General features: G+C 26.0%; 2 protein-coding genes and 2 pseudogenes across 5 annotated transcripts in view; 3 read left to right on the forward strand and 1 right to left on the reverse strand.

Moving 5' to 3' along the window:
* The window catches only part of LOC132936077 (MATH and LRR domain-containing protein PFE0570w-like), a 38,203-nt gene extending 29,893 nt beyond the window's left edge, over nucleotides 1-8,310 (forward strand). For 3 of the 4 annotated variants that reach the window (XM_061002755.1, XM_061002756.1, XM_061002754.1), the window contains 9 exons: nucleotides 36-2,615; nucleotides 3,455-3,796; nucleotides 3,920-4,255; nucleotides 4,418-4,584; nucleotides 4,652-4,853; nucleotides 4,941-5,126; nucleotides 5,458-5,530; nucleotides 7,558-7,677; nucleotides 8,012-8,310. In XM_061002755.1, coding sequence (XP_060858738.1) covers nucleotides 36-2,615; nucleotides 3,455-3,796; nucleotides 3,920-4,255; nucleotides 4,418-4,584; nucleotides 4,652-4,853; nucleotides 4,941-5,126; nucleotides 5,458-5,530; nucleotides 7,558-7,677; nucleotides 8,012-8,040 — 4,035 coding nt within the window. In that variant the 3' untranslated portion in view covers nucleotides 8,041-8,310. Of the gene's footprint in view, nucleotides 1-35; nucleotides 2,616-3,454; nucleotides 3,797-3,919; nucleotides 4,256-4,417; nucleotides 4,585-4,651; nucleotides 4,854-4,940; nucleotides 5,131-5,457; nucleotides 5,531-7,557; nucleotides 7,678-8,011 lie in introns of those variants that run through there. The other variant, XM_061002757.1, reaches the window with a different exon arrangement.
* LOC132936079 (uncharacterized) lies at nucleotides 8,016-10,680 on the forward strand. Its single transcript, XM_061002758.1, has 3 exons — nucleotides 8,016-8,131; nucleotides 8,472-8,918; nucleotides 9,561-10,680. Exons 2-3 carry the CDS (start codon nucleotides 8,483-8,485, stop codon nucleotides 9,656-9,658), a joined length of 534 nt encoding a protein of 177 aa, XP_060858741.1. The 5' UTR covers nucleotides 8,016-8,131; nucleotides 8,472-8,482; the 3' UTR covers nucleotides 9,659-10,680.
* Nucleotides 10,681-14,588: 3,908 nt separating this feature from the next.
* On the forward strand, nucleotides 14,589-23,064 carry LOC132942364 (uncharacterized; annotated as a pseudogene).
* On the reverse strand, nucleotides 23,042-23,866 carry LOC132942370 (uncharacterized; annotated as a pseudogene).
* Nucleotides 23,867-25,063: the final 1,197 nt, after the last annotated feature.

Raw genomic sequence — 25,063 nt, forward strand, 5'->3', positions numbered from 1 at the left:
ATGAAAAGTATCAATAATTCCACTTTTATTTATAGACATTGTTCAATATTGCTCACAGTTATTTGACAAAAATAGACACTGATGATGAACAAGAGGACAAATATGAAGACAATGAAAAAGATAAAACAATAAAAAAAGACATTCAACAAACAAAAGAAGAAGAAGTAAACGGATATGGAAAATATGACGACACATTTGACAAAAAACAAGAAAAAAACAGTGGATTGGATAATGAAATAGAATTTTACTTACAAGTGCAAGTCGATTCAAAATTCCAACAACAATTATGTACAAATGTACAAAATAAAGACTTAAAAAACCCAAACCCTGAAATAGAAATAGAATTAAAAATAGAAATTCCTCAAGAATTTGATAATTCATATCTGAAAAATATTGATAAAGAAAAACAACATTTTAAGGAGGAAGTTAAAAAAAAATCAAAAAAAAATAATGAATTTAATCAAAAAAAAGAAAGAGAAAATAAACAAGAACTAATTTATCCAGAAATAAATACAGATTCAGAGTTTCGACATGGCATAAAGAGAGAAATAAAATTAAAACAAAATATAAGTAAAGAGAATGTACTTGTAGATTTTGGAAGAAAAAATATTAATTCTTTAAATACACAAGACCAAACACAAAAAGGGATTGAAATTAAATCACAAGTGAAAGGTAATAGTGAAGTTTTACTTGAACATGAACTACATGATCAGAAAAACATACACGAAGATATGGAGTCTTTTAATGAGTCGGTTAAAACAAGGATTGAACGACTTATTTGTGAAATACCTTCAAACGTACAAAATATCCAAGAAGAATTATATCGAGAAATTGAAGAACTAAATAATGAAATCAGTGAACTAAATTTAGGTAATTTTAAAGAGTTAAACATAGACGTTTCAGAAGAAAATTCTAAGAAGAATTATTTTCCCATTTTTGTAAACATTTTTAAAAATCTCTATTGTTCATTTATCCAAGATTTAACACCTTTTTATAATAGATTAGACCAATTAAGCAACGACAAAACACAAACAACTGTACAACACAAATTGAATGATGAATTCTTAAAAAAATTAGATATTTTATTGCAACAAAAATGTAACGAAGGACATCAACAAGTTGGTAATAAAATGATACGCATAGTTAATCAAGGTGTAAAAATGGTCAAAGAAAACAAAAAATTTGAATTAAAAAGAGCTGTAGGGTTGCAAGTAAATCATGAAATTGAAATTAATGGGGATATTAAAGTAAAAGATTCACAGCAAAATCACTTAAGACAAACACAGGGAGGAGTTAATAAAGATGAAAGAGTTAGAAATCAGTTAAAAGAAATTGACAGAAAAGAAAAATTTCAACATTATGACTTAGTTATACAATATAATCATGAAATATCACAAGAACTAAATGGACATGCCCAACCAGTTTTAGGTAAAAAAATTATTGTTGACTTCTATCAAGATGCAGTAAAGAAATTTATGTATAAATATGATAAAGAAGAATTAAAAAAAAAATTATGTAAGGCAGGAACAGATGTAATCGACCAAAATCAAAAAGAGGAAAATAAAAATATTCAAGTTCAGTTAGAATTTTATAAAAAAGTTGAAGAGGAATTACAGGAAAAAAATGAAAAACAATTACAAAATTATACTGAAGAAGAAATAAACCAAGATCTTAAAGTAAAATCTAAAGAAAATGAAACAGAGATACAAGAAGATTCTGATGTCGAAATAGAAGAATTTGAAGAAGAAATGCAAGATCATTTTGAAATTGCAAATAATGAACATTTTGAAGAAGTACATGAAAATTCAAAATTTAAAATTGGAGCATTGGAAAGAGCAATAATAGTAGATTCTGGAGTGAAAATCAAATATTCTGAAAATGAACTACAAGAAGATTCTGATGTAGATGTTGAAGGCTTTGAAGGAGAAATACTAGAGTTTCCGGAAGTTAAAATTGATGATTTTTATGAAGAACCACTGGAAAATAGTGATTTGGATACTGAGGACTTAAGTGATGAAGAATTTAATGACATAAATGAAGTAATAGAAATAGTTGAAGATATAAAAGTAGAATCTTATTATTCAGTAGACGATTATATACCTTCGGATAAAATACCTACTTCAACATGCAATGAATTTAATTTAAAAATGGATCCAAATTCTAAACTTACATATAATGAAGAAGAAAAATTAAAAATCTCATCTGATCCTACAATATTTACAGAGCATATTAAAGAGAAACAAACATTTACTGAACTTAAACATCAATTAAATGAACTATCTCAAGAATATAAAGGTTATGTGCAAAAAAAAGTGTTTAAAGAATTACAACATGAAGTAGATGATAAACAGTTACAAGAAATGGAAAAATTTCCAGATACGTTTAATGAAGTAAACCTAAAAACTGACGAAGATTTTCAAAAAGAAATTGATGAATTACAAAATGAATTGTGTGAATTAAAACCAGAATTTATGAGTGATGTACCATTAAGTTTTGAAGATGACAAATCAAGCAAAAAATTTAAAAAAAAATCATTCAATTTGTTTGAAAAATTATACTCTATACACAGACAACTATTACACAAATTTTCTGAAAGCAATGAGTGGCCGGAAAAAGTAAATAAATAAATATTTATATCTATATATAAAAAGACTTGTTATTTATAATAAATAGAGCTCGTAACTTGATGCTCTTAAAAAGTTCTAAATATGCATGCATTTATGCTCTGAAACAAAAATACAAGTATGTTTGTTTAGGTACAAACATTTTAGAAAACTATAAACAGTTCAGAGTTAATATTTTTAGAAAAGTTAAATTAATATAATGTGACTATAAACATATACCTATAGCTAGGTAGGCACTCTTAAAATTATAAAAATTATAAATACCTACCTAGGTCCTAATATATATTTGTACAACTTAAATTCATTTTAAAAGAACTCAAATAATAAGCAAATACATAACTTTAAACATTTTCTTTTAGAAAAATTCTTCTTGTTATTAGAATATTATACATATATTTATGTAGTTACAAATTGGATATTGACCATGTAATAATAATGTAATATAAATATTGTGGTTTTTTTTATACCTAGGTATTTGAAAAACATGATACAATATAATATGAAAACAGTGATTGCTCAAAATTAATGTATTTATAATATATATATTTTAATTTACACATTTTTAAATAAATTGTATCATCATTAATCATCAATTATCGTCTAAACATTTTAAAATTAAGAAATATACCATTAAAACTAAAAATCACTACATATTTTTAAAAAAATATGCCTTATATACTTTTAATATATTTTTTTTTGTAGTGTCTTGAAACTAACTTCTAGCTTACTAAGTAACAAATCTAATAATCCACAAAAAACATGCAAAATATGCAACAACTTTTGAATCCTATCAATAACCATTTAAATCATTTAAATTTTATTTATTTTAGTATTTCCAACCATCATGTTTGCTGGACGTTTTGTTTGATGACCCTACCGAATTCAAACCTAATGTATTGGTGATTATCTTGCACTCCATAGACCAAGGTTATTCAATAAAAATTAACACAGACAGGAATTCAAAATCACCGAAAGAATATAGTTTCAGCTATTATGAAGACACAATATTAGAACATATGGAAACTGAACATCTACCGCCTGATTTAATGGATTTATTAGTTACAGCTAGACCCAGATTATTTTATTCTGGATGTGTTATTGCTGAAATTCATGATCAGAGAGATGAGGTTCCAGGTCGTGTGTATAGGCTAATACTGCGTCCTTCTATTATGGTAATCTATTTAAAAATATAAATTTCTGAATTATAATTTAGAAATATATTTTTTTTTTAAGTATGATTTTTATTTTATATTTGAGTTCATCATTTTATTACAATACTTAATTACACTTTACAGTCCATTCAAAGAGACATAGACCTCATAATTACTAATAATAGTGATCCCACTGACAAAAATTTTTGGTCAATTGATAGAAGACTAGGCCTAGAAAGTGAAATCCTTAAAAAAGTATATCCGGTTATGTGTATGGATCCATCACCTCTTGCTGGCCTAGTAGTTCAATTACAGCATCAAGTGTTAAGTCGTCGTACTATAGTACTGAATCCACTTAAGAGGAAAAATAACTTTTCAAAGCCAATACCATTGAAAACAGATTTGTACAATGAACCTAATGACAGCTTAAATACATCAATGTTGTCAAATGAATCACAAGGAGGATCTTCAAAATTAATGGTTGGTTGATAATATGTTTTGTTACACCTAAGAGGCTAGGACCTGAGGTACCTATGCTTGTATAGTAAAATTGTATGTATTTTTATTTTAAGTTAAACGTATGAAATATTGATGATTTTTAATCTTATTTACTTGGTTAAATTTAATATAATTTATTTTTAGAATACTGAAAATACAAATATTGACAATTATATCTTATGGAAATTTGATTTTCGCATAAAATCATTAAACCTATTTAAAATGTTTATAATGGTCATAACAGAAACTCTAGAAATTTCCATGGTATTGTGTACAAATCCAAAGGTTGATTCTATTAAAAAGATATTAAGGTATAGATTTTTTAATAATCAATCAAATTAGAAATATTTTAAATATTTTTATTTTTACTGTTTACAGGTTTAAAATACAACCTCAACAATATGAATTAAGGGACTATATTAATATTATGCTAAAAATTTTTCAACAAAGAATAAGTTCTGAAATAGAAGTGGTTCGGAGGTATAAATTTCAAGGTTACTCAACTCCTCATTCGTTAAAGAGTGTTCCATCACCGTTAAATGAGAATATTTATAAAGCCAATCATGCAGATATAAGTCAGGTAAATTTTAATTAAGATATAAAAAAAATTGTATATATTATTTAAATATTTGGTGTTTAAAAAAAAAATATTTTGTTTAAATTTCAGTTGGTAGATATATTTATAAATAACTCACATATTAAATATATACCTATAAATAAGAAATTAGAAAACATGTGTACACATGATAGTGGGATAACTAAAATTAAAAATGAAAAAAGCGATTTATCACTGATGCAAGACAATTTAGATTCTGGTACTCAAAAAACTAATGAAACAAAAGAGAATTATAAAGTAAGCATACAATTAAAATAAATTAATACTCTAATTGGGATTTTGTCTCATATTTGTTATCTACTTAAGTGTTCGGTGTTTTAAGAACTACTTGTGCAACTTTTTACTTATCCTCACATTAATTTAATTATCAACATTGTTTGAAATCAATAAAAATAGTTAAAAGGTTATTGTAAAAGTATACATTTCAAAAATAGTTATTAAAATGTTACATTCATTTTTACACAATTATAAAATGTTAATATAATATTACCACGTAATAATTATTTTAATACCTATGATGAGGGTTTTACAAATATTGTTAATATTTAAAATAAATCAATTTTTATAGGTTCAAGACATTAAAAAAAGTATGCTGTTTTGTGCAACAAAAAAGTTATCAACATATTCAGACAAATTTTTAAGTGAGTTTTAAAAATAATATACCTAACCTAATTTCAAGTATATACGGTTATTCATTTATTAATTACAATAAAATAAGAAAATTGTTCCATGAGAAATTGTTAGATGACATGTTAATATTATCCGATGTTGAAAACATTTTTAACGCTCAAAAAAATTAATTTAACTACTTTCCGCTAAACTTATTTTTTTTTCAAGGGTGGATAAACTTATAAGGAATCGTATGTTACATTTTAAAATCTTAGAAAAATAAATAAATTGTTATAATTTTCTCATTTAAAATAATTTATACATTTTGGTAATTTTGATGAGTTTTGTCAACATTTTAACTTTAGACACTCATAAAGAATTACTGTCAACTTTTTTATTATAATACACTAATAACAACTTTTGAGGCCTATAGTATCAAATTTTCAAGTTTTTTAGTAGGCAAACAATTTTTTTTAGACAATTATTAAATATAAATTAATAAAAATCTTACTCCTATAAATAGTTTAAAAAGAGTTAAACTATTTTCAATTGTTATGTAATATAGAAAATTCTAATATTAGCATTACGTGTTCAAGTATCTACAGTTATTCATTTTTGATTTACACCCAAAACCAAATTAATTTTGTCAAAAAACTAAATTTGCGTGAAAGTTCACATTATCCCTTAATTTAGATTCTGAGTGAAATGATGAATGTATTGATTTTACAATGATGTGTGTTTTTATTTATTTATTTATTTTTTGTGTATGTGTACACGATAAGTAGTCGAAATAATGCTTTGATTTTCAACTTCAGTATCTTGTTCGATGGGAAAGAAATATTGATTTAAAATTTAAAACAGTTTTCAAAAGCGCCAGGTTGAACAACATAATAATTAAGGAAAAACGGAAATTTTTACGCAAAATAGATTTTGGTTTTTGGTGTAACTCTAAAACAAATGAACATGAAATTTTCATTCATCGTTTATACGTATTTGCATTTTCTATACAAGATAAAATTTTCAAAATATTTTGATTTGTTTTGAACTGTTTAGGAACATTTTCTGTATCCAATTTTATTAGTCTTTTTTTCTATGAATATCAATAAAACTTTATTTGTTGGGTAAAAAAGCTTGACAATTTAATACATGGCTCCTAATATATTGTTACAATAGCAGTTAAAAAATATTAAAAATACATTGTCACAATTTTTTTTATAAGCATCTAAAGTTCAAATTTTGAAAAAATTTATCAAATTTAAAATTTAATATTATTTCATAGTTAAAAATTTATAAAATGTTCAACTTTTATAGCTAAGGATTGAAAATTTAAAAAAATATTCCACGTAAATAGGTAAATATATAAATTACTTTATTCACAATAATATCATCAAATATACTTAGTAATATCATAGGCTGACTGACCGTTTTTTCTCAGAATCGTTTTTCTTATACAATGAAATAACATTTAATTCTAATTTAACACCATCCATTACAGTGACCCACTTGTAACTTACTGAACAGAAGAGCGACACTGACCCACTTTTTTTTATTTTGTTTTTCCTCACGATTTTATCAACTGCTGGGAAATTTTAAATTTTGAATTTTTGAATATACCAACTAGATTCACTTTACCACCAGTAAAAGTTACTTAAGTTGTATATCAAGGCATAATTTTGAGTATTTATGACTGACACAAACAATAATAGTAAAAATCACAATACATTCATTGCTCTGCTGAATCTATCATATTTAAAAATAGTCGATAAACCTAACCTAACCAAATTTGTACAATGCAATATTGAAAATGATAGGTAGGTAATACATGGTTTTTTTTTTAATTAGTCTTATTAGTAATTAGTATTGAATTTAACAATATAATAAATAAGAATTTCATAAATACATAATATGATGAAATATCATAAAATATGTCTTTGTTAGAGCAATATAATAGCATACTATTTATTATTATAGTGTATGTTACTTGATTATTTTAAATTATTGATGTATAATTTTATGGTAATAAATATAAGAATTAATTATAATATGTTTAATTTGACAGATTTATCAAATTTGGATTTAAAAGACCAAATAGCTGATTCATCATCATTAAAAACTACAACCATACCAAAGGACATTTTATTTTATGAGGATACATCTTTTGAACCATCATTAATACTTGGTAAATTTCTCTGCTCAGAATCTAATATATTCAAAAACCTAATTCTATATATTCAACAATATTGAAAATTATTTTATTTTTTTTTAATTAGTCTTGATATAGAATTTAATAATATATAAAGTTGGAATTTTGTTCTATTCAAACCTAAATTATTCTAATATGTAATAAAATATCCTAAAAGTTAGAATAATATAATACCATACGTATAATATTTATTATAGTCTCTTACTTGGAAATTTTAAATTGTTATTTATGTCATAATTTATTTTTTTTTAAATACATAATTTTATAGTAATAAATATAAGTATTAATTATAATATGTTTAATTTGACAGATTTATCAAATTTGGATTTAAAAGACTAAATAGCTGATTCATCATCATCAAAAACTACAACCATACCAAAGGACATTTTATTTTATGAGGATACATCTTTTGAACAATCATTAATACTTGGTAAATTTCTCTGCTCAGAATCTAATATATTCAAAACCTAATTCTATATATTCAACAATATTGAAAATTATTTTATTTTTTTTTTAATTAGTCTTCATGTAGAATTTAATAATATATTATGTTGGAATTTTGTTCTATTCAAACCTAAATTATTCTAATATATAATAAAATATCCTAAAAGTTAGAATAATATAATACCATTCATATAATATTTATTATTTATTATAGTCTCTTACTTGGTAATTTTAAGTTGTTATTTATGTCATAATTCATTTTTTTAAGTACATAATTTTATAAAAATAATTATAATAATTTATTTATTATATATTTAATTTGACAGATTTATCAAAAATGGATTTAAAAGACGAAATAGCTGATTTGTCATCATTAAGTAGTTCTATGATTCAAAAATTTAGTTTTCTTACAACTACTATACCATTTGAATCAAGCCCCGCATTTGTATTATCAAATTTATCTGTAAATAATTTTCTAGTTACGAGCATTAAAACTTATATGTTACCAATTCATTCCCCAAGTTTGGGTTATATAGCACAATTGGAAAGCTGGTCTTTACAAACTGATGAAAATTTGTTAACATCAACATTTAATAATGATATTGATATTTATACCAATATTGAATCATTGACAATAATAGATGATTTTGCAACAAATTGGTTTTATTGTTCAAATCCAATAATGCCCACAAAATATTGTGATTGTAATGTTATGAGGCTAACTAAAAATATATCCACAAAGTTTTCAAAATCTGTATGCGTAGAAGATAGAGGTATGTACCTAATATAATTTAATATTTATTACACAGAATAAACTAAACCATGAGATACGTTTTTAAATCATATCAACTATCTGTTAAATTCATAATTTATTTTAAGAAGTGGTTTTCAGCGCAATATTTGTTTTCTCTCTCAGACCCACGCACAACATAGATAAAACGCTTTCACCTAAAATTGTTTTTTATGATCATTGAGTTATCTTAGAGTAAAATCACCTATTAAAAAAATTTTAGAGGATAATAAATTTAAAAGTATTACTGTAAATTTTAATGTTCTTTAAATTGTTTTTGAGACAATATTTACCTCAAAAAAATTATTCTCTATCATTTTTGTAATGAGTGGTTTTATTCTAAGATTATTCAAGAACAGAAATAATAATTTTGCGTAAATGCAGTTTGTGAAATTAAAACTGTAAGTCATAATTCAAAAAAGTAAAAACTTATAAGTATATTTTAAATTATAATTTTAACTTGAAACCATGTAAAAAAAATATTTTCAAAAACATTAATACTTTATTGAGTGTCTTATGTATAATGAATCACCAGGTATTAAAACATAATACATTATGAATATTATTGACCCTCATTCAGTTACCTATCTGCAATATTATAAAATTTCTATTAAATTTGTTTTAGAAATGTTAGAAGAACAAAACGTGTTAAGATTTCTTCAATTATTTCAACAGGAGCCAACACTGCCAGATATATATATTTTGCATAATATTCAGGTCTGAACGTTTGTTAAAATACAATTTTTTTGGAAATAATTTTATTGGTATGGTAAAATCTATCTAAAGAGATATTTATCGGATCAAGAAAAAATGTTTTTACTTTATCAGTGGGTAGAAGACTAGAGGACACACAGATATACAGAATTATAACATATAATTTGAGTTATGATAGGTCTTATATACTATTTTAAACCAATACGTAGGTAATTGATTTGAATTTTAGATTCTGAGCAAAGGGATGAATATATTTATTTTACGATGATGTGTCTGTTTTTTTTTAATTTAATTTTTGTGTCTGTGTACATAGGACATAAGTAAGTAGATAAGTAGGTAGTTGAAATAATGCTTCAATTTTCAACTTCTGTATCTTTTACGGTGGAAAAGTGAATCTAGGTAGTACATTGGGTACATTGATATGAGCCAACATTTTAGGGTTTCATTGTATTCTTACTTATAAGGTACTATTTTTAATATTTTTATATACATTTCGGTTTTTACGATAATCAATATTATACTGTATATTACACCACCAGCACAGAGTAGAGACAAGTATGACCACTAGTGTCTAGTGACACTAGTGTGCTGTGTGTGTTTTTGTCTTTCGAGCATTTGAGTCAGTCGCCGGTGATATGTTTTTCCTTATAGTGTTAGTAATGTGTAATAGAAAGATTTTTCACGATTATTATTATTTATTCACAAATAATGTTTAGTATAAATATTGGTATTGCCCTTAGAATTTTAATGACAATGCCAGTAACTTTGGCATGTGCCGAGAGAAGCTTTTTGAAATTGAAATTAATTAAATCATATTTGAGAAACAAATTAAGTCGAGAAAACCTTTCTGATCTTTCAATAATTTCAATAAAAAAAAATATTTCTGAATCTTTAGATTATGATGATATCATAAATCAGTTTGCTGCTAAAAAATCATGAAAAGTAATGTTTTGAAAATATGTATTAATTTTATGACAAATGTAATCAATAATTTTTATTGTTTGTTAATATTGTTCCGCCTGATATATTGATTAGGTACATTTATTATTTTTTTTTTAATTTTATTGTTTTTAACTAATATTATATTTCTATTATTGTCTATGTGTTTATACATGTTATAAAATTATTTTATAATAATTTATTAAAATATAATATATTATGAAAAAAATTATGGTTTATATTTGATAAAATTGGTTTAGCAAGTTTTGTAAGTACCTAGTTAGTTTGGATATGTAAACTAATTTTTAAGCGGAGCAAAGAGGAAAATTTTTTTGTGTATCTTTAGTATTTAGAAGACCACACATATACTGTTATTTATTTTGCCCTGAGACCCGCAAATCCTAGCGCCGCCCTGGTTATATGAAAATAAGCATACTGCAGGGGTCTGAATGTTTTGGTGACAAAAGCCTCAATTCTCACAAATTTTGATTTCAACTATATTATCATGAGTTAACAATCTATTTTGTTATTTATGGGTACCTGTGGTGATTATGAAAATATAATTATAAAATCTAATTAATATTTGATTTCGTCTTTTCATGAGAAAATAATATAAAATATTAATCAAAATATTTAAACTCTTCACCCAAGATACTATGAACTATCTTATTGTTCATGATTCTAATTTCTAATAATAACATTTACAACTAAAAACTATATGATTATGATAGCTTTGCAGGAGATGTTATGGCATACCTGGCACCCCCCTGTGTACACTTAAGATAGTAAATAGAAAAGAAGAACAGAATAGAACATATTTTTACAATGTACATTAACAATAGGTATACCATATAGTTAGCGTATTAGCGTACAATATATATATGCATACAATTAATGTTAGAAATCAAAATGCAAGGTTAAACAGTTACAAAGAGCTTTAAAATGTCTATAAATATTAAAAATATTAAATTTACAACAAATATAGGATGCGTTTACAAATTAACATGCATAAGTAGATGACCCAGTGTTGGGTTTAACGGTCGTTTAGTTGGCAAATTTCAACATTGCCCCTCTCTTAATATGTATACAAGGGCCTAAACAATAGTAATATTTTTACATTTTTACAGCAAGAAAAAAATAAAATAAATGTTATATTTTTGTTAACTGCAATATTATTTACCATTGTTAGGTTAGGTCAGGTTAGGTAAATAATAACAAAAATTTTGTATGTACCTATGTTAGTGATACATTTTGTATGATGCAAATCTTATGGATTTGCCGACTTTATTTGAACCCACTCTCAAGGATCTTCGCAGAAATATAAACTGGGGGGAAATCAAGAGTCTCTGATACATAATAATACAGCACTACCAACTATTTTTTTTTTTACAAGTGATAAAAAATGAATATTAACTAAAATAGCAGGAGAGCCATGGCTCCCCGGCAGCCTCCTCCGGCCACTTGTCCACTGATATGTGACCAAATATTAATTACATTAATCGATTGTCAACTAAGCGTAATTTGGAGCTTATTTTTTTATTCACATTTCACAATATTATGTTTATAAACAATATGAAGCTCTCTAAGATTATACAGCTCATTTATAAAATAGCATTAGTAATTATTGTTGTGTATGGACTATTCAATACTTTTTTATAGGTTGTGTAATTAGTAAAACTAATATTGTGAATAGGGTTTTAAAATTTTATGAAATTTATTTTCTTGAAATATTTCATGAAATATTTTATTTTGATGAAAAATAAAAATAAAATGTTTATTATACCTAAAAGTTTATAGTCGTCAACTTCTAAATGAATATTTTTATAAGTTGGTTTATTGTTTGAAACAAAAAAAATATGTAACATATTTACATATAATTTATAAGTTGTTTAACAAATCTATAATAGTCATAACAAACTATATGATCTAAGTATTAAATAATGAGCCCAGAGCACCTTCACATCACTCAGCCACATATACACACATATTATACGACATTTGTACACTTTATAATTACTGAAAATACACTACTATTTCATTCATTGTTGGAATTGACTTCAACTTTATAACAAACCGTTATCTTTTGGATCGCTGATATACAACAATATTTTAAAACTCATGTAAAAAAATATTTTTATTCTCAAAATAATGCCAGGAATATTTTTCAGCACTATATAATATAGAATATACAAATATGAAATAATAAATAAACAAAAATAATATTTATTTTTTTTTTTAATTCTAAGTGTGTAATCAATTTATTATTTCTAATCATCTATATCCGAACACGTTTAAAAGAAGAAAAAATATTTTTCATAATTTCAATGAAATATTTCAAGAACAGTCAAATTTAGAACACTAATTGTGAATATAACATTTGTACATGTCTTGTATTATATTGTATTATTCAGACTCAAAGATATAAATAATAATTTATGTAAAGACTATTATTCACTTAAATTCAACTTTGTTATAGCTAGACAGTGTAATTTAATACTTACTACTTGATCATATTTCTCTTGTACCTACTTCAATAATGTAGGGAGCGCTAGACTCTTGCCACAGGGCACAGATATCTAACACAGGTACTAACTAATTAGTTATCTGCATCGAGATAGATAAACAATACAGTATTGTTGATGGTTATCTGTGACTCTTGCTACCCACCTTTATCATATCCACAGATATAATTTTTCTTAAATGTAGTAATTCATTCAAAATATTTGGTGATAAATCATCAGAATATATTTTTATGATTACGACGTGCCACGGACAAAGACATATTATCTTAGTTCATGGACGTGCCTATAGGATATGTGATTGTAGACTGTAGTAAAACAAATTATCAGATATTGATCATACATTTTGTTCGTATCATACCCACTTATTTAGAGAAATATTATTATGAAATCCGTAGGTGAAACCACTACCTACCATATAGATATATAAAAATATGCATATTGTCTTTTTATATATCTGCGACCACTACTTTTATAATAGTCCGTGCAACGAAAATGTTACTCCCGTCACCCGCCCACATTTTGCTTAGCCTGTGGCTAGCCATGGGCTCCAGGGCCGGATTGGTTAGGCGAGCTACCGAGAAAATCTCGGTGGGCCGCTTAAAGTTTGGGCCGGTCGTATGAGTGATTGAGCGAAAATAAATTCATGTTTTAAACACGATTGGTCACCTATAATAGCTAATAATAATTTTAGACGTAATTTTGAGCCAGTGAATATGTAAATGGGCCGCTTAGAAGTGTAAATCTCGATGGGCCGATACATACCAATCCGGCCCTGATGGGCTCTCAAACTGCACGGCGCGACGCCGCTGCGATGTTTACACAATAAGCGCCCGGCATCCTGAAAAAACATTTACTTGAAACATTTTTCTAATATATATTGAAGTAATTCTATGCATGAATGCCGGGCCCCTCGAAAGTCCAGGCCCTAGTACAATGGGTTCATCTGACCCCCCACCCCCCTCGTGGGGACCCTCGTAATACTACAAAATTACGGGTAAAGGGTAATCGTATAAACGTATAATAAATGATTATTACTTATTTAATATCATAATAAATTTTTGTCGGTATTTGTTACATTCTATGTACATTTTTTTAAAAAAGGAATTTTAATATTATACCGTCTAAAATGTGTATGGTACACACTATGCTTAATTATACCATACTTTAATACACACACTAATAAGCAAAATGTAATACTGCTATCATGAAACAAGGTACCTACCTACATATAAAATATAGGTAACATGCCATATAATATATTTAGCAACACTGATGACTGATTATATGGATACACAGGACATACGGGAACTATGCATAGCATTCACTTAGTGTCTGTATGAACATTTATAATTTATAAATTATAAGCTCTCGTCGTAATTTATTATATTAAACGATATATTATATAAGTATCAGAGCACGTAACGCGTCAAAATTGCCGCCAATAGTATATAACCATGGTTTGTACCTAAGGACATAATATGGTTTATACCGCTCTTGGCGATCGCGTCGGCTGCACACCGGCCACGTCAGCAGCAGCTGCAGCACGCTTGTATATCTTAAACCGTGCTGTGCAACCACGTCGCACGGATCATGATTCTTCCATGATAAAATTGTATCATGGACTCGTGTTGTGTAGCCACGTCATACAGCCACGTCACACGGATCATGACTTTTCCATGATAAAATTGTATCATGGTCTCGTGGACCAATGGCGTTCTTCGAGTTTGTATACGTCTCTATAACCTATATTATAAACACAAAGTTGCAGTCATACACACTCGTACCGTCCTGTTCGTTTTGTCATAGTTAATATATTATTTTATTCACCTATGGATTTCCAAATACTCAATGCGTGATTTACAGTCGCACAATTGTCTTTATCTTTGCTTGTTCACTTCACTAGACTTTAATACATTGTAGAGGACTGGTGTACTGGAATTTTTGACGCCATCTGTGGATCACTACCTCGCCTTTTTCGTATAGTAAGTATAAAGACCTAGTGTTTGCTAGAAAACATGGCTAAATGCACTATTATAATCTCAACTTGGACGAAATATCGTACAAACCACGCATGCATGTTTTTATGGGAATTGGACCACAATAATTAACCTTTCTTCATATACGGTAATTGGGCGGCTACAATTTAACGTTTATAACAGATAGTCCCGGTGATTGGGCCATTATTTTCAACAATTTTTATTATTGTATATAAGTAGGCTTAATAAGTAAAGAATATAAAGATTTGACTTCTAAAATAGGTATGTAAATTGCTAAGAAAAATATTTGTAATTCCATTTTGAAATCCAGAAGAAGTAGATAACTGTGTTGTAATGGATTTAAGTATTAGATGCCACAGAACAATAAATTAACAACATTTTTCGATTTTACTTATGACTCTTATATTTGTGACTATGCTATTTCCCCCCACGTATTTTTATGTAAAAAAAAAGATAGTTTGTTAACAAATGTTATATATTCATATATTTTTATGCTACACATTTAAGGCCCAATCTCCAAGTAGTAAAATTTAAATAAATATTTTATACATAACGGGTGGATAAAATGTGGCCCAATTACCAACCACCCGTTTTAATTATTAAGTAGGTGTAGTTAGTGCCATATTTATGGTTAATTATGACGTACACTTGTCTGCGTTTTGTGATGGACAATATCAACAACTAGACGACGTAGCATTACAGATGCACAGAACCAAGTTGATGACATACCAGTGTGTTTATCTGTGTTAGAGAATCTCATATAATATAGGCTCTCCAGAGTGTGGTGTGTGGCTGTACTTTTTTTGTAATTATGTTTTTTCCGCAGCTGGAGACAACTATTACCATTATTTCAAATAAACATATCTTTAATAACCATGAACGTTTATGTTTCCACCGTCAGTCTTTTTATTTTATTTAATTCCTGTTTAAACCAACCTATAAAGCGCCTAACACTGTTCACTGTTTGCTATGCTATATAATGATCATCATCATTTATATTATGAACGTTTATCTAAACACTCCCCCCCGGGATAGAAATTTGAATAATTAAAAAACAATAATGAAATACACAAATGCTGTTATTAACTAGTTTTGTAAATATATTTATATTATATTCATTCTATTGTACCTAATTATCACAATATATATTTTATTTTGCAGATGATTGATAACTACAGTCCGGTCGAAAGTTTATGTGGATCATTGTCTGCTGTCTTTATTTGAAAAATCAATTGTTAAGAATATTTTAAACTATGAATTCGTCATCATTGGTAAGTACTATATTAATAATTTAACTATATATATGAGATGTTTATGGGACATTTGTACGAACTATAACTTAATTTTAATCAGGAAAATCCTATTTCTCAATTTGATATTTAAAAGGGTTCTAGTAATTGGATTGATAAATACCTCAATGCCAAATAGATTCGCCTTCTATTTATTTTTTATTCGCAAAACAGCAGATTAATAAAGCTAAATATGAGCTTCTGAACATTATTTTGCCATGTACTATGCTTTTAAGACAAAAAATTTGTATTAAAATCATTCGGTTAATTATAAATATATATGCATTAAATTTTTTAATCAAATAATAATTATAATACTTACAGGTTGTATTTTGTCCAAAACATTCAGACTCTGAAGCACCGATCAGTTATTACGGAGATCTTTTCAGAAGTTGACTCTTTAAAGTAAATAATTTACAATTTATTATTATTAATATTACCATGTATAGGCTATCTCAATTGTTATATGTCTGTTTAGTTATAATTTATTTATTTTAAAATTAGTGGTTTATTTTTTTTTTTTTTAAATGTTTAAAAATATATTCGATGAATTTTGCAAATTAGGGTTAGGTGTTATATGTTATTTTGAGCATACGTAAGCTACGACCAAACAACCGTTTTAATATAATGCTTCAGGATTAGTATCTGGGTTTAATTAAATAAAATGTAAACTTCACCCTTATGTTGTTACAATATTTATGTATGAAATGTACAACTTAAAACTGATGACAAACATTTTAAGTTAATTTTCTGTATAAAGTGATTCAATACTCTCTGCTTTTTATAACAATATTTTTTTAACAAACTTAAGAGCTCCCTGGTGTTATGAAATATAGGCATCCACTCATATTAGACTAACTTTTTTTTTTATATATATTTCTTAAGAGTACGCTTGCATACCCATGCATATGTCGTATACATCTTACACACATAAGAATTGGCATATTTTTGTTAACTAGTCTCAATAGTGTTTGATATTAGAGAAAACTGAACCGTTATCAAACCTTAAGGTATAAACTTCATTCGTGTTTAAGCGTTGAAGATTTTTCCGATAATTTTATTTTCTAGAAAGATATGTGAGATATATCACAAATTAAAAATGTTCATAATATCTCCCTTAAAAATTAAAATATGGTACAAAATCTTATGTCTTAGCATAGATTATGTTCTCATCTATAAGTTTGATGAATATCAATACTAACGATACACTAATGAGACATGTGAACAAAAATTCAAGATGAGACATCTCTTAATAAAATAAATAATTAGTATATATAGCTTGTTGTTTATTGCATAAACAATTTTACATTCTTTGTATTGTCCGATTATTTTTATTGTTATTGAAGAGAGATCATTAAGTGAACAGTAAAATAAATCTACATTATTTATGGAATTCCCTATAGCCTTTAGAGTATTAGAAGGAGAGAATAACATATATTTGGATGAAATGTTTGGTCGATAGAAAAGTTGTTTATGTCTAGAGTTTAGAGGATTTATTTTGAAGTATAAATGTTCAACTAGTTCTGGGCAATTTATATTTATAAGTAATAGTTTATAAAGGAATTTCAAATTTAGTTGTTTTAATATTTTTTCAAGTGGTAATATAGAGAAAACACAATTTATAATATTATAATCAGAATGAGGAGCTCTATAAACGTGACATTGAAAGCATAAAAATCTTAAAAATATTATTCTGAATTTGAGAAAGGTCTTTATTTTGGATTATAGAGTTAGTGTGCAAAATCAAATTTGCATATTCCAGTTGAGAGCATACTAATAAGAAATATAGCAATTTAAGATCATGAGCATCGTAGAAGTCTTTACAAGTGCGCTTGATAAATCCTAATTTGGCTGATGATTTTTTCAAAATATTATTAATATTTACTTTGAAATTAAGTTTCGAGTCAAACGTAACGCCAAGATCATTAATTTCATTTAATTGCGATATTTTAATATTTTTTAATATATAATCATAAGTGATGTGTTCTTTTTTAAAAGAAAAGGAAATAGTTGCACATTTTTCTATATTTAGAGACATATCGTTTATATCAAATCATTTTGGAGTAGTATAATATCATTTAGACATCGAATGGTATTAAATAATTTGAGATTGTATGCTAGTGATAGAAAATTAGAATGTTTTAATTAATAAGTTATATCATTAATAAAAAGTAAAAAAAGTAGGGGCGATAAGTGATCTCCTTGTGGGACACCAGATATATCATTGATATTATCTGAAATAAAGTTTTCATAGTTTCATCACAAAATCCATAGGCTTTTAGTTTTAATATTAATAATTTATGATTTAATCTGTCAAAAGCCTTTTCAAGATCTGTATAAATCACATCAGTTTGCAACCCGTTTTTAAAAGAATCTATATCTATAGATTGACCTGTACGAAAACCGAGGTGTTTATTTATTATAATTTTTTTACATACCTAAAGGGGTTAGTTTTTTATTAATTTTTCTAGAAAATAACTTAGGTATGATTGAGATTTTTGAGATTGTACGATAATTTAAGACAGAGGTTCTACTTTTTTTTATGGACAGGAGATATGAACAAGGTTTTAGAAATGTATTTACATTTTACAAATTAGAATAGTATTAGTTTGCATAGGAAGATTTAGTAAATATTTAATAATACCATTTATTGTTGTAACGTTGAACTAAGAGATAATGTTAATAAAATTTCCTCCCCAAATAGATATACCATTAGAGAAAATAAATTGCACTATACCAAAATAAATAATTCTTTTATAATTTACACCTGATATATTATACCTGGCTTCATGAAATACATAGAAACATTTTCAAAAAATACCTTAATAATAATAATAATAATAATAAAAACCTTTTTATAATTTACATCACTATCCCATCTAAGTCTATAATCGAATATTAACCCAAGATATTTTAATTCTTTAACTTTTTAAATCTTACACATTTGGTAATTAAACTAGGATTACATTTTAAAGAATGGACAGTCAAATTATGTCCATGTAAAACATTATTAACAGGTGAATTAAAACAAATTAATTTAGATTGTAGCAATTTATTTTTACAAAACCAAGGAAACATATTATTTAAAATCTCATTTGTTTCATGCTACAAGCTATCAATTGTTGGTTCAGGAATTAATATAGTCTTATCATCAGTAAAAATTAATAATTCCATATCACTATTTATATTTATATTCAATATTGCATCTGGCCTTACCATAATAATTATTTACATTAACCATTTGAGCTCTTTCACTAAAGAAAGATTTTAATAGAAAATTAGCAACTCCAAGATTAACTGAAATTTTTTTTAGTAATAATTTACACAATCAAAGACATTTTGCAAATCTAGAAAAATACGCACTACTTTATAGTTTACATCAATATATCTACGGACGAAGTTATCTAGTATAAAAAGCGCATCTGTTGACTGTTGTTGACAAACCATCTAAAAAACAAAACTGTGAATTTAAATAATATGACGTTTCTTTTAAATATAATATATTTATTACAGAATTTTTGATACACTTTTCGAAAATGTTTGATTAAGTTAATGATATTGAGATAGGTATATAATTTCCACATGATTATTTATTAGCTGATTTACATTTACAAAAAAGACATTAAGTTCATTACAAAATTCAGTTTTAGATTCAATGACAATACCATCTTTATTTGTAATCTTATTAATTTTATTAGTATGTTTGCTCGGTTTACCTATGATCTGATTAATAATATAACAGATTTGTTTACTGTCATATTTAGTTTGTTTTAATATTTTTTGGTACTATATTTTTTTTGATTTTCTTATCTATAAGTTTAACATATTCCTATATAATATGTAGAAGTTCTTAAATTTTAAATTAAAACTAAAGAGGTAGCATATTAATATTCATCTAAGAACTTAAAATTTACTTTAAAATAGATTTTACATTATAAAATATATACTAATTAATTACAGCTTATTGAATTGTTTGAATTGTATTAAATGTTATTCTACCAATATATTTACTGAAATAACTTAATAATAATTATCGCCCTATGTTTTAAATTGAATATAATATAATATATATATATGTATTTTTTTAGATAAGCTTCTATAAAGGAAGCAAAATCAGAACTTCAAAATGGAAATTTGATTGAGACACAAAAAATATGTAAAGAGTGGTTTACATAAGCTAAAAGAATTAAATGTTATACTGCTTAATGCGAATTCATTATACGACTGTGAAAAACATGAAGAATATATTCACTATTTAGAAAAAGCAAAAAATTTTAATCCCAATTGTTCCGAAGTATTAAGTAACTTTGCATTAGTATTGATGAAAAAATCAGAAAATAATTTATCAAAACAATACTTATTTAATGTATGTGCAATAAAACCTTATCCTGTGGATGCATGGATCAATTATGCAGATTTTTTATTTAAGACTAATGACTTAATCACAGCTGAAGTGGCTTATATACGTGTTTTAAGTCTAAAACCTGAATAATATAAAGTACGTAATGATGACGGAAAAATACCATTAAAATTAAACATAATTAAAGAAGCCAAAAATGAATTTATAATTCCCCACAACAGCGCAAAAAATTGTCCAGGAACTTGAAACAACTAAGCAGACGTTTATTTTAAGAGCGGGAAAATTGAAAAATCTATTTTCTAATATAAAAAACTTTTACAAATAAATCACAATCAGGCGAATGCTTGTTCTACGTTGGGAATGGCCTACATAAAAATTACAGTGTACAAAAACGCATCTAATGCATTCAAGAAAGCGATTAAACTAGAATCCAAAAATGTATCTTTTTTAAGAAAGTTTTAAGTTAGCAGTTAATACTGTCTTCAAGAAAATATTGGATTGTCTGCTGAAACATCCAAAAAGTGTTTGAACCTGAAGCCTGAGGACTTTAGCTTAAATTTGGAACTGTCTTTAGTGTATTTGAATAACAACCAAAATTATAATGAAGCGGCAATATATCTTAATAAATACGAAAAGATTTTTGCTGCATACGAGAAATCTAATGATCATTTAAACGCGTCCGAAGCTTGCATGAAAAACTGGGACATTTGGATTTGGCTCTTAAAAAGTAATAATTAATCAACATAATAAAAATTGTATATTATGCTCTAAAAAGACCTTCCAAACATTCTCCTATTTATCCTTAAATTGGTAACATTTGCAGAAAATACGCTTTTCTTTTACTTCTTAAAAATGTATATACAAGTTAAAATAAGAAACATATGTAAAATAGGTATAAGACATTTACTTAAAACTTAATATATTTACATATACCATTTAATAAAATGCTGAAACTTAAAAATATGTTATTTAAATATTTTCTTTGGTAAATTATTTAAAATCAGTCAAATTTAAAACAATATTTCCAATTTAACAACAAACAAGTTATTGACCAACTTCTATAATTTTTTTTGCTTGCAACTAAATACTTAGTAATTTACAACTAAAATTAATTCTTTAAAATTATTAATATAACATCAATAATAAACAAATAAAATCAATTTTATATACATATAAGTACAGAATATAATATTAATAATTCTCATTAATAATTGGTTCATTATTTTGCATGTTTGATACTAATTCTAACATTTTTTATTAAATTACTACGGTTAATATTGTTTAATAATAAAAAAAATTGTTGAAAACAACAAGTATTTCGTGTTTACCGATTTCTTAGAAATGAATAATAAGTAATTTAACATAAAGATTAACTAAATTCCTCAAAAGCACTTTATTAACTAGTATTTTTATCATGTATTTTACTCAAACATTTTAAACAGCCATGATCCTTTATTATTGATTTTAATATTATTTATTATTATATTTTTTTTTCAGGTTAAATTTTCAACACCCTAGTGATTTGTCTTAAACCAAACTGATTCCGATGCTGTTAAAGTTATTAATAGTGACATCCATGTATTGGTTTACATGATTGGTTATACAAAGGGTGCCCAAACTGAAATATTTGCTTTGAGACCATGTCCAATTCAAGTTTTATGGATTGGTTGTCGACAATTTTGTTTATCCACATTTTCCAATGCCATTGAATTGCATTTAAAGTCAGTAACTACATAATAACATAACATAGATTTTAGATATTTATTATTTATCATAATTCCATTGCATGTAGTGATTAGATTATTTGTATCTAGCTATATTTTAAAATGTTACATTTTTGCTTACTATCAATAGTAAAGAAACTAAATCAATCTCAATATTTAAGTTCATAAAATAATATAAATAATTCTCATTAAAAAATGGTTCATTTTTTTGCATGCTTAATACTATTAGTGAAAATTTTATATACATTTGCATACATGCATTTAATTTATGCTATTTTTTAAATGTTGATTATTAGTATCTTACAACTGTTCTTTTTTAAACTTACCTTCTATGTTATTCATTTGTTTTCCATGATATACATATAGTACTTGCTACTTAATTTATACTTTTAAAAATAAGCATCTTACAGTAGAACTAGTAATCATATAATTCATTTTTCAACAGATACAAACATGCAATAACAATAAGGCCGGACTTTCCTGATGCCTATTGCGATATGTGGATAATATTTGATGAACACGGCCTCCTCGAACAAGCCAATCCAAAACCTCGGACTCATTTCAATGATTATTAGATTTCCCATATGCAGTAAAAATCTTCTCATACAGGTCAATTCTATCCGGATTGAACTGCATACATTTATTAAGATATATTACCGCTTCATTATAATTTTGGATGTTATTCATATACACTAAAGATACCTAACCAAATTTAAGCTAAAGTCCTCAGGCTTCAGGTTCAAACACTTTTTGAATGTTTCAGCAGACAATCCTATATTTTCTTGAAGACAGTATTAACTGCTAACTTAAAACTTTCTTAAAAAAGATACATTTTTGGATTCTAGTTTGATTGCTTTTTTGAATGCATTAGATGCGTTTTTGTACACTGTAATTTATATGTAGGCCATTCCCAACGTAGAACAAGCATTCGCCTGATTGTGATTTATTTGTAAAAGTTTTTTATATTAGAAAATAGATTTTTCAATTTTCCCGCTCTTAAAATAAACGTCTGCTTAATTGTTTAAAGTTTCTGGACAATTTTTTGCACTGTTGTGGGGAATTATAAATTAATTTTTGGCTTCTTTAATTATGTTTAATTTTAATGGTATTTTTCTGTCATCATTACGTACTTTATATTATTCAGGTTTTAGACTTAAAATACGTATATAAGCCACTTCAGCTGTTATTAAGTCATAAGTCTTAAATAAAAAATCTGCATAATTGGTCCATGCATCCACAGGATAAGGTTTTATTGCACATACATTAAATAAGTATTGTTTTGATAAATTATTTTCTGATTTTTTCATGAATACTAATGCAAAGTTACTTAATACTTCGGAACAATTGAGATTAAAATGTTCTGCTTTTTCTAAACAGTGGATACATTCTGCATATTTTTGCAATTGTATTATGAATTTGCATTAAGCAGCATAACATTTAGATATTTTGGTTTATGCGTAAGCCACCCTTTAGATATTTTTTGTGTTTCAATTAGATTTCCATTGTGCTGTTCTGATTTTGCAGAGTTTATAGAAGCTTATCAAAAAAAATAAATATATATATATTATATTATATACAATTTATAACTTAGAACGATAATTAATATTAAGTTATTTCAATAAATTTATTGGTAGAATAACAATTAATACAATTCAAACAATTCAATAAGCTGTAATTAATTAGTATATATTTTATAATGTAAAATGTATTTTAAAGTAAATTTTAAGTTCTTAAATGAATAATAATATGCTTAGTTTTAACAATATTTTATAAATTGATATATATTCCTTTTATGTTTCCTCTGTCTAATAATAGTTTTTCTGTTTTTCAAATTAATAGAAGGTAGTATTAAGGTAGTATTAAGGTATTAAGATATTAAGGTAGTATTAATGCACATTTCAATGATATCTTTTTAGGCTTAGTAAATAATTATTTTAGTGTTATTGTATCATGTGTAACCTGGATTTTGAATTATATTGAATCTAAATTAAATAATATAATTGTATAAAATTGTTAACTTATTATGAACATTAAATAAATGTGATGGTGTAACTGTATTGTATTGAGAATCCTTAAACATAATTACAATAAATAGTTGAAAAACAAATACTAGAAAATTGCAATTTATTACACCTTATTCTAAAGATGAAAAATGATTTGTATTTTTTATTTATAGATCACCCAAAAACTTGGGTGATACTGATGAATTTATTAATAGTGAAGGAATCCATATATTGGTTGACATAAGTGGTTATGCAAAGGATGACCAAACTGAAATATTTGCTTTGAGACCGGCTCCAATACAAGTTTCATGGATTGGTTATCTTAGTACTAGTGGCGCAGTGTTCATGGATTACTTCCTTACAGACAATTCAGTTATGAATTGGTAATTTTTTTTTAGGGTATACTTTTAGCACATAAGCTCAAAAAAAAATTTCCAACCAAACCTTGTCTTTATATGTCAATTTATTTATCTAGCCCTCCCCCCCCCCCCAGAAAAATGATTTTAGACATATTTACGCCATGCATCAGGACCAGATGGAGTTAGATGTTTAGAACAGTGTCCAGTGTTCCTTAAAAAAG

This window comes from Metopolophium dirhodum, chromosome 1 (genome assembly GCF_019925205.1).
Source record: "Metopolophium dirhodum isolate CAU chromosome 1, ASM1992520v1, whole genome shotgun sequence".
Lineage (NCBI taxonomy): Eukaryota > Metazoa > Arthropoda > Insecta > Hemiptera > Aphididae > Metopolophium > Metopolophium dirhodum.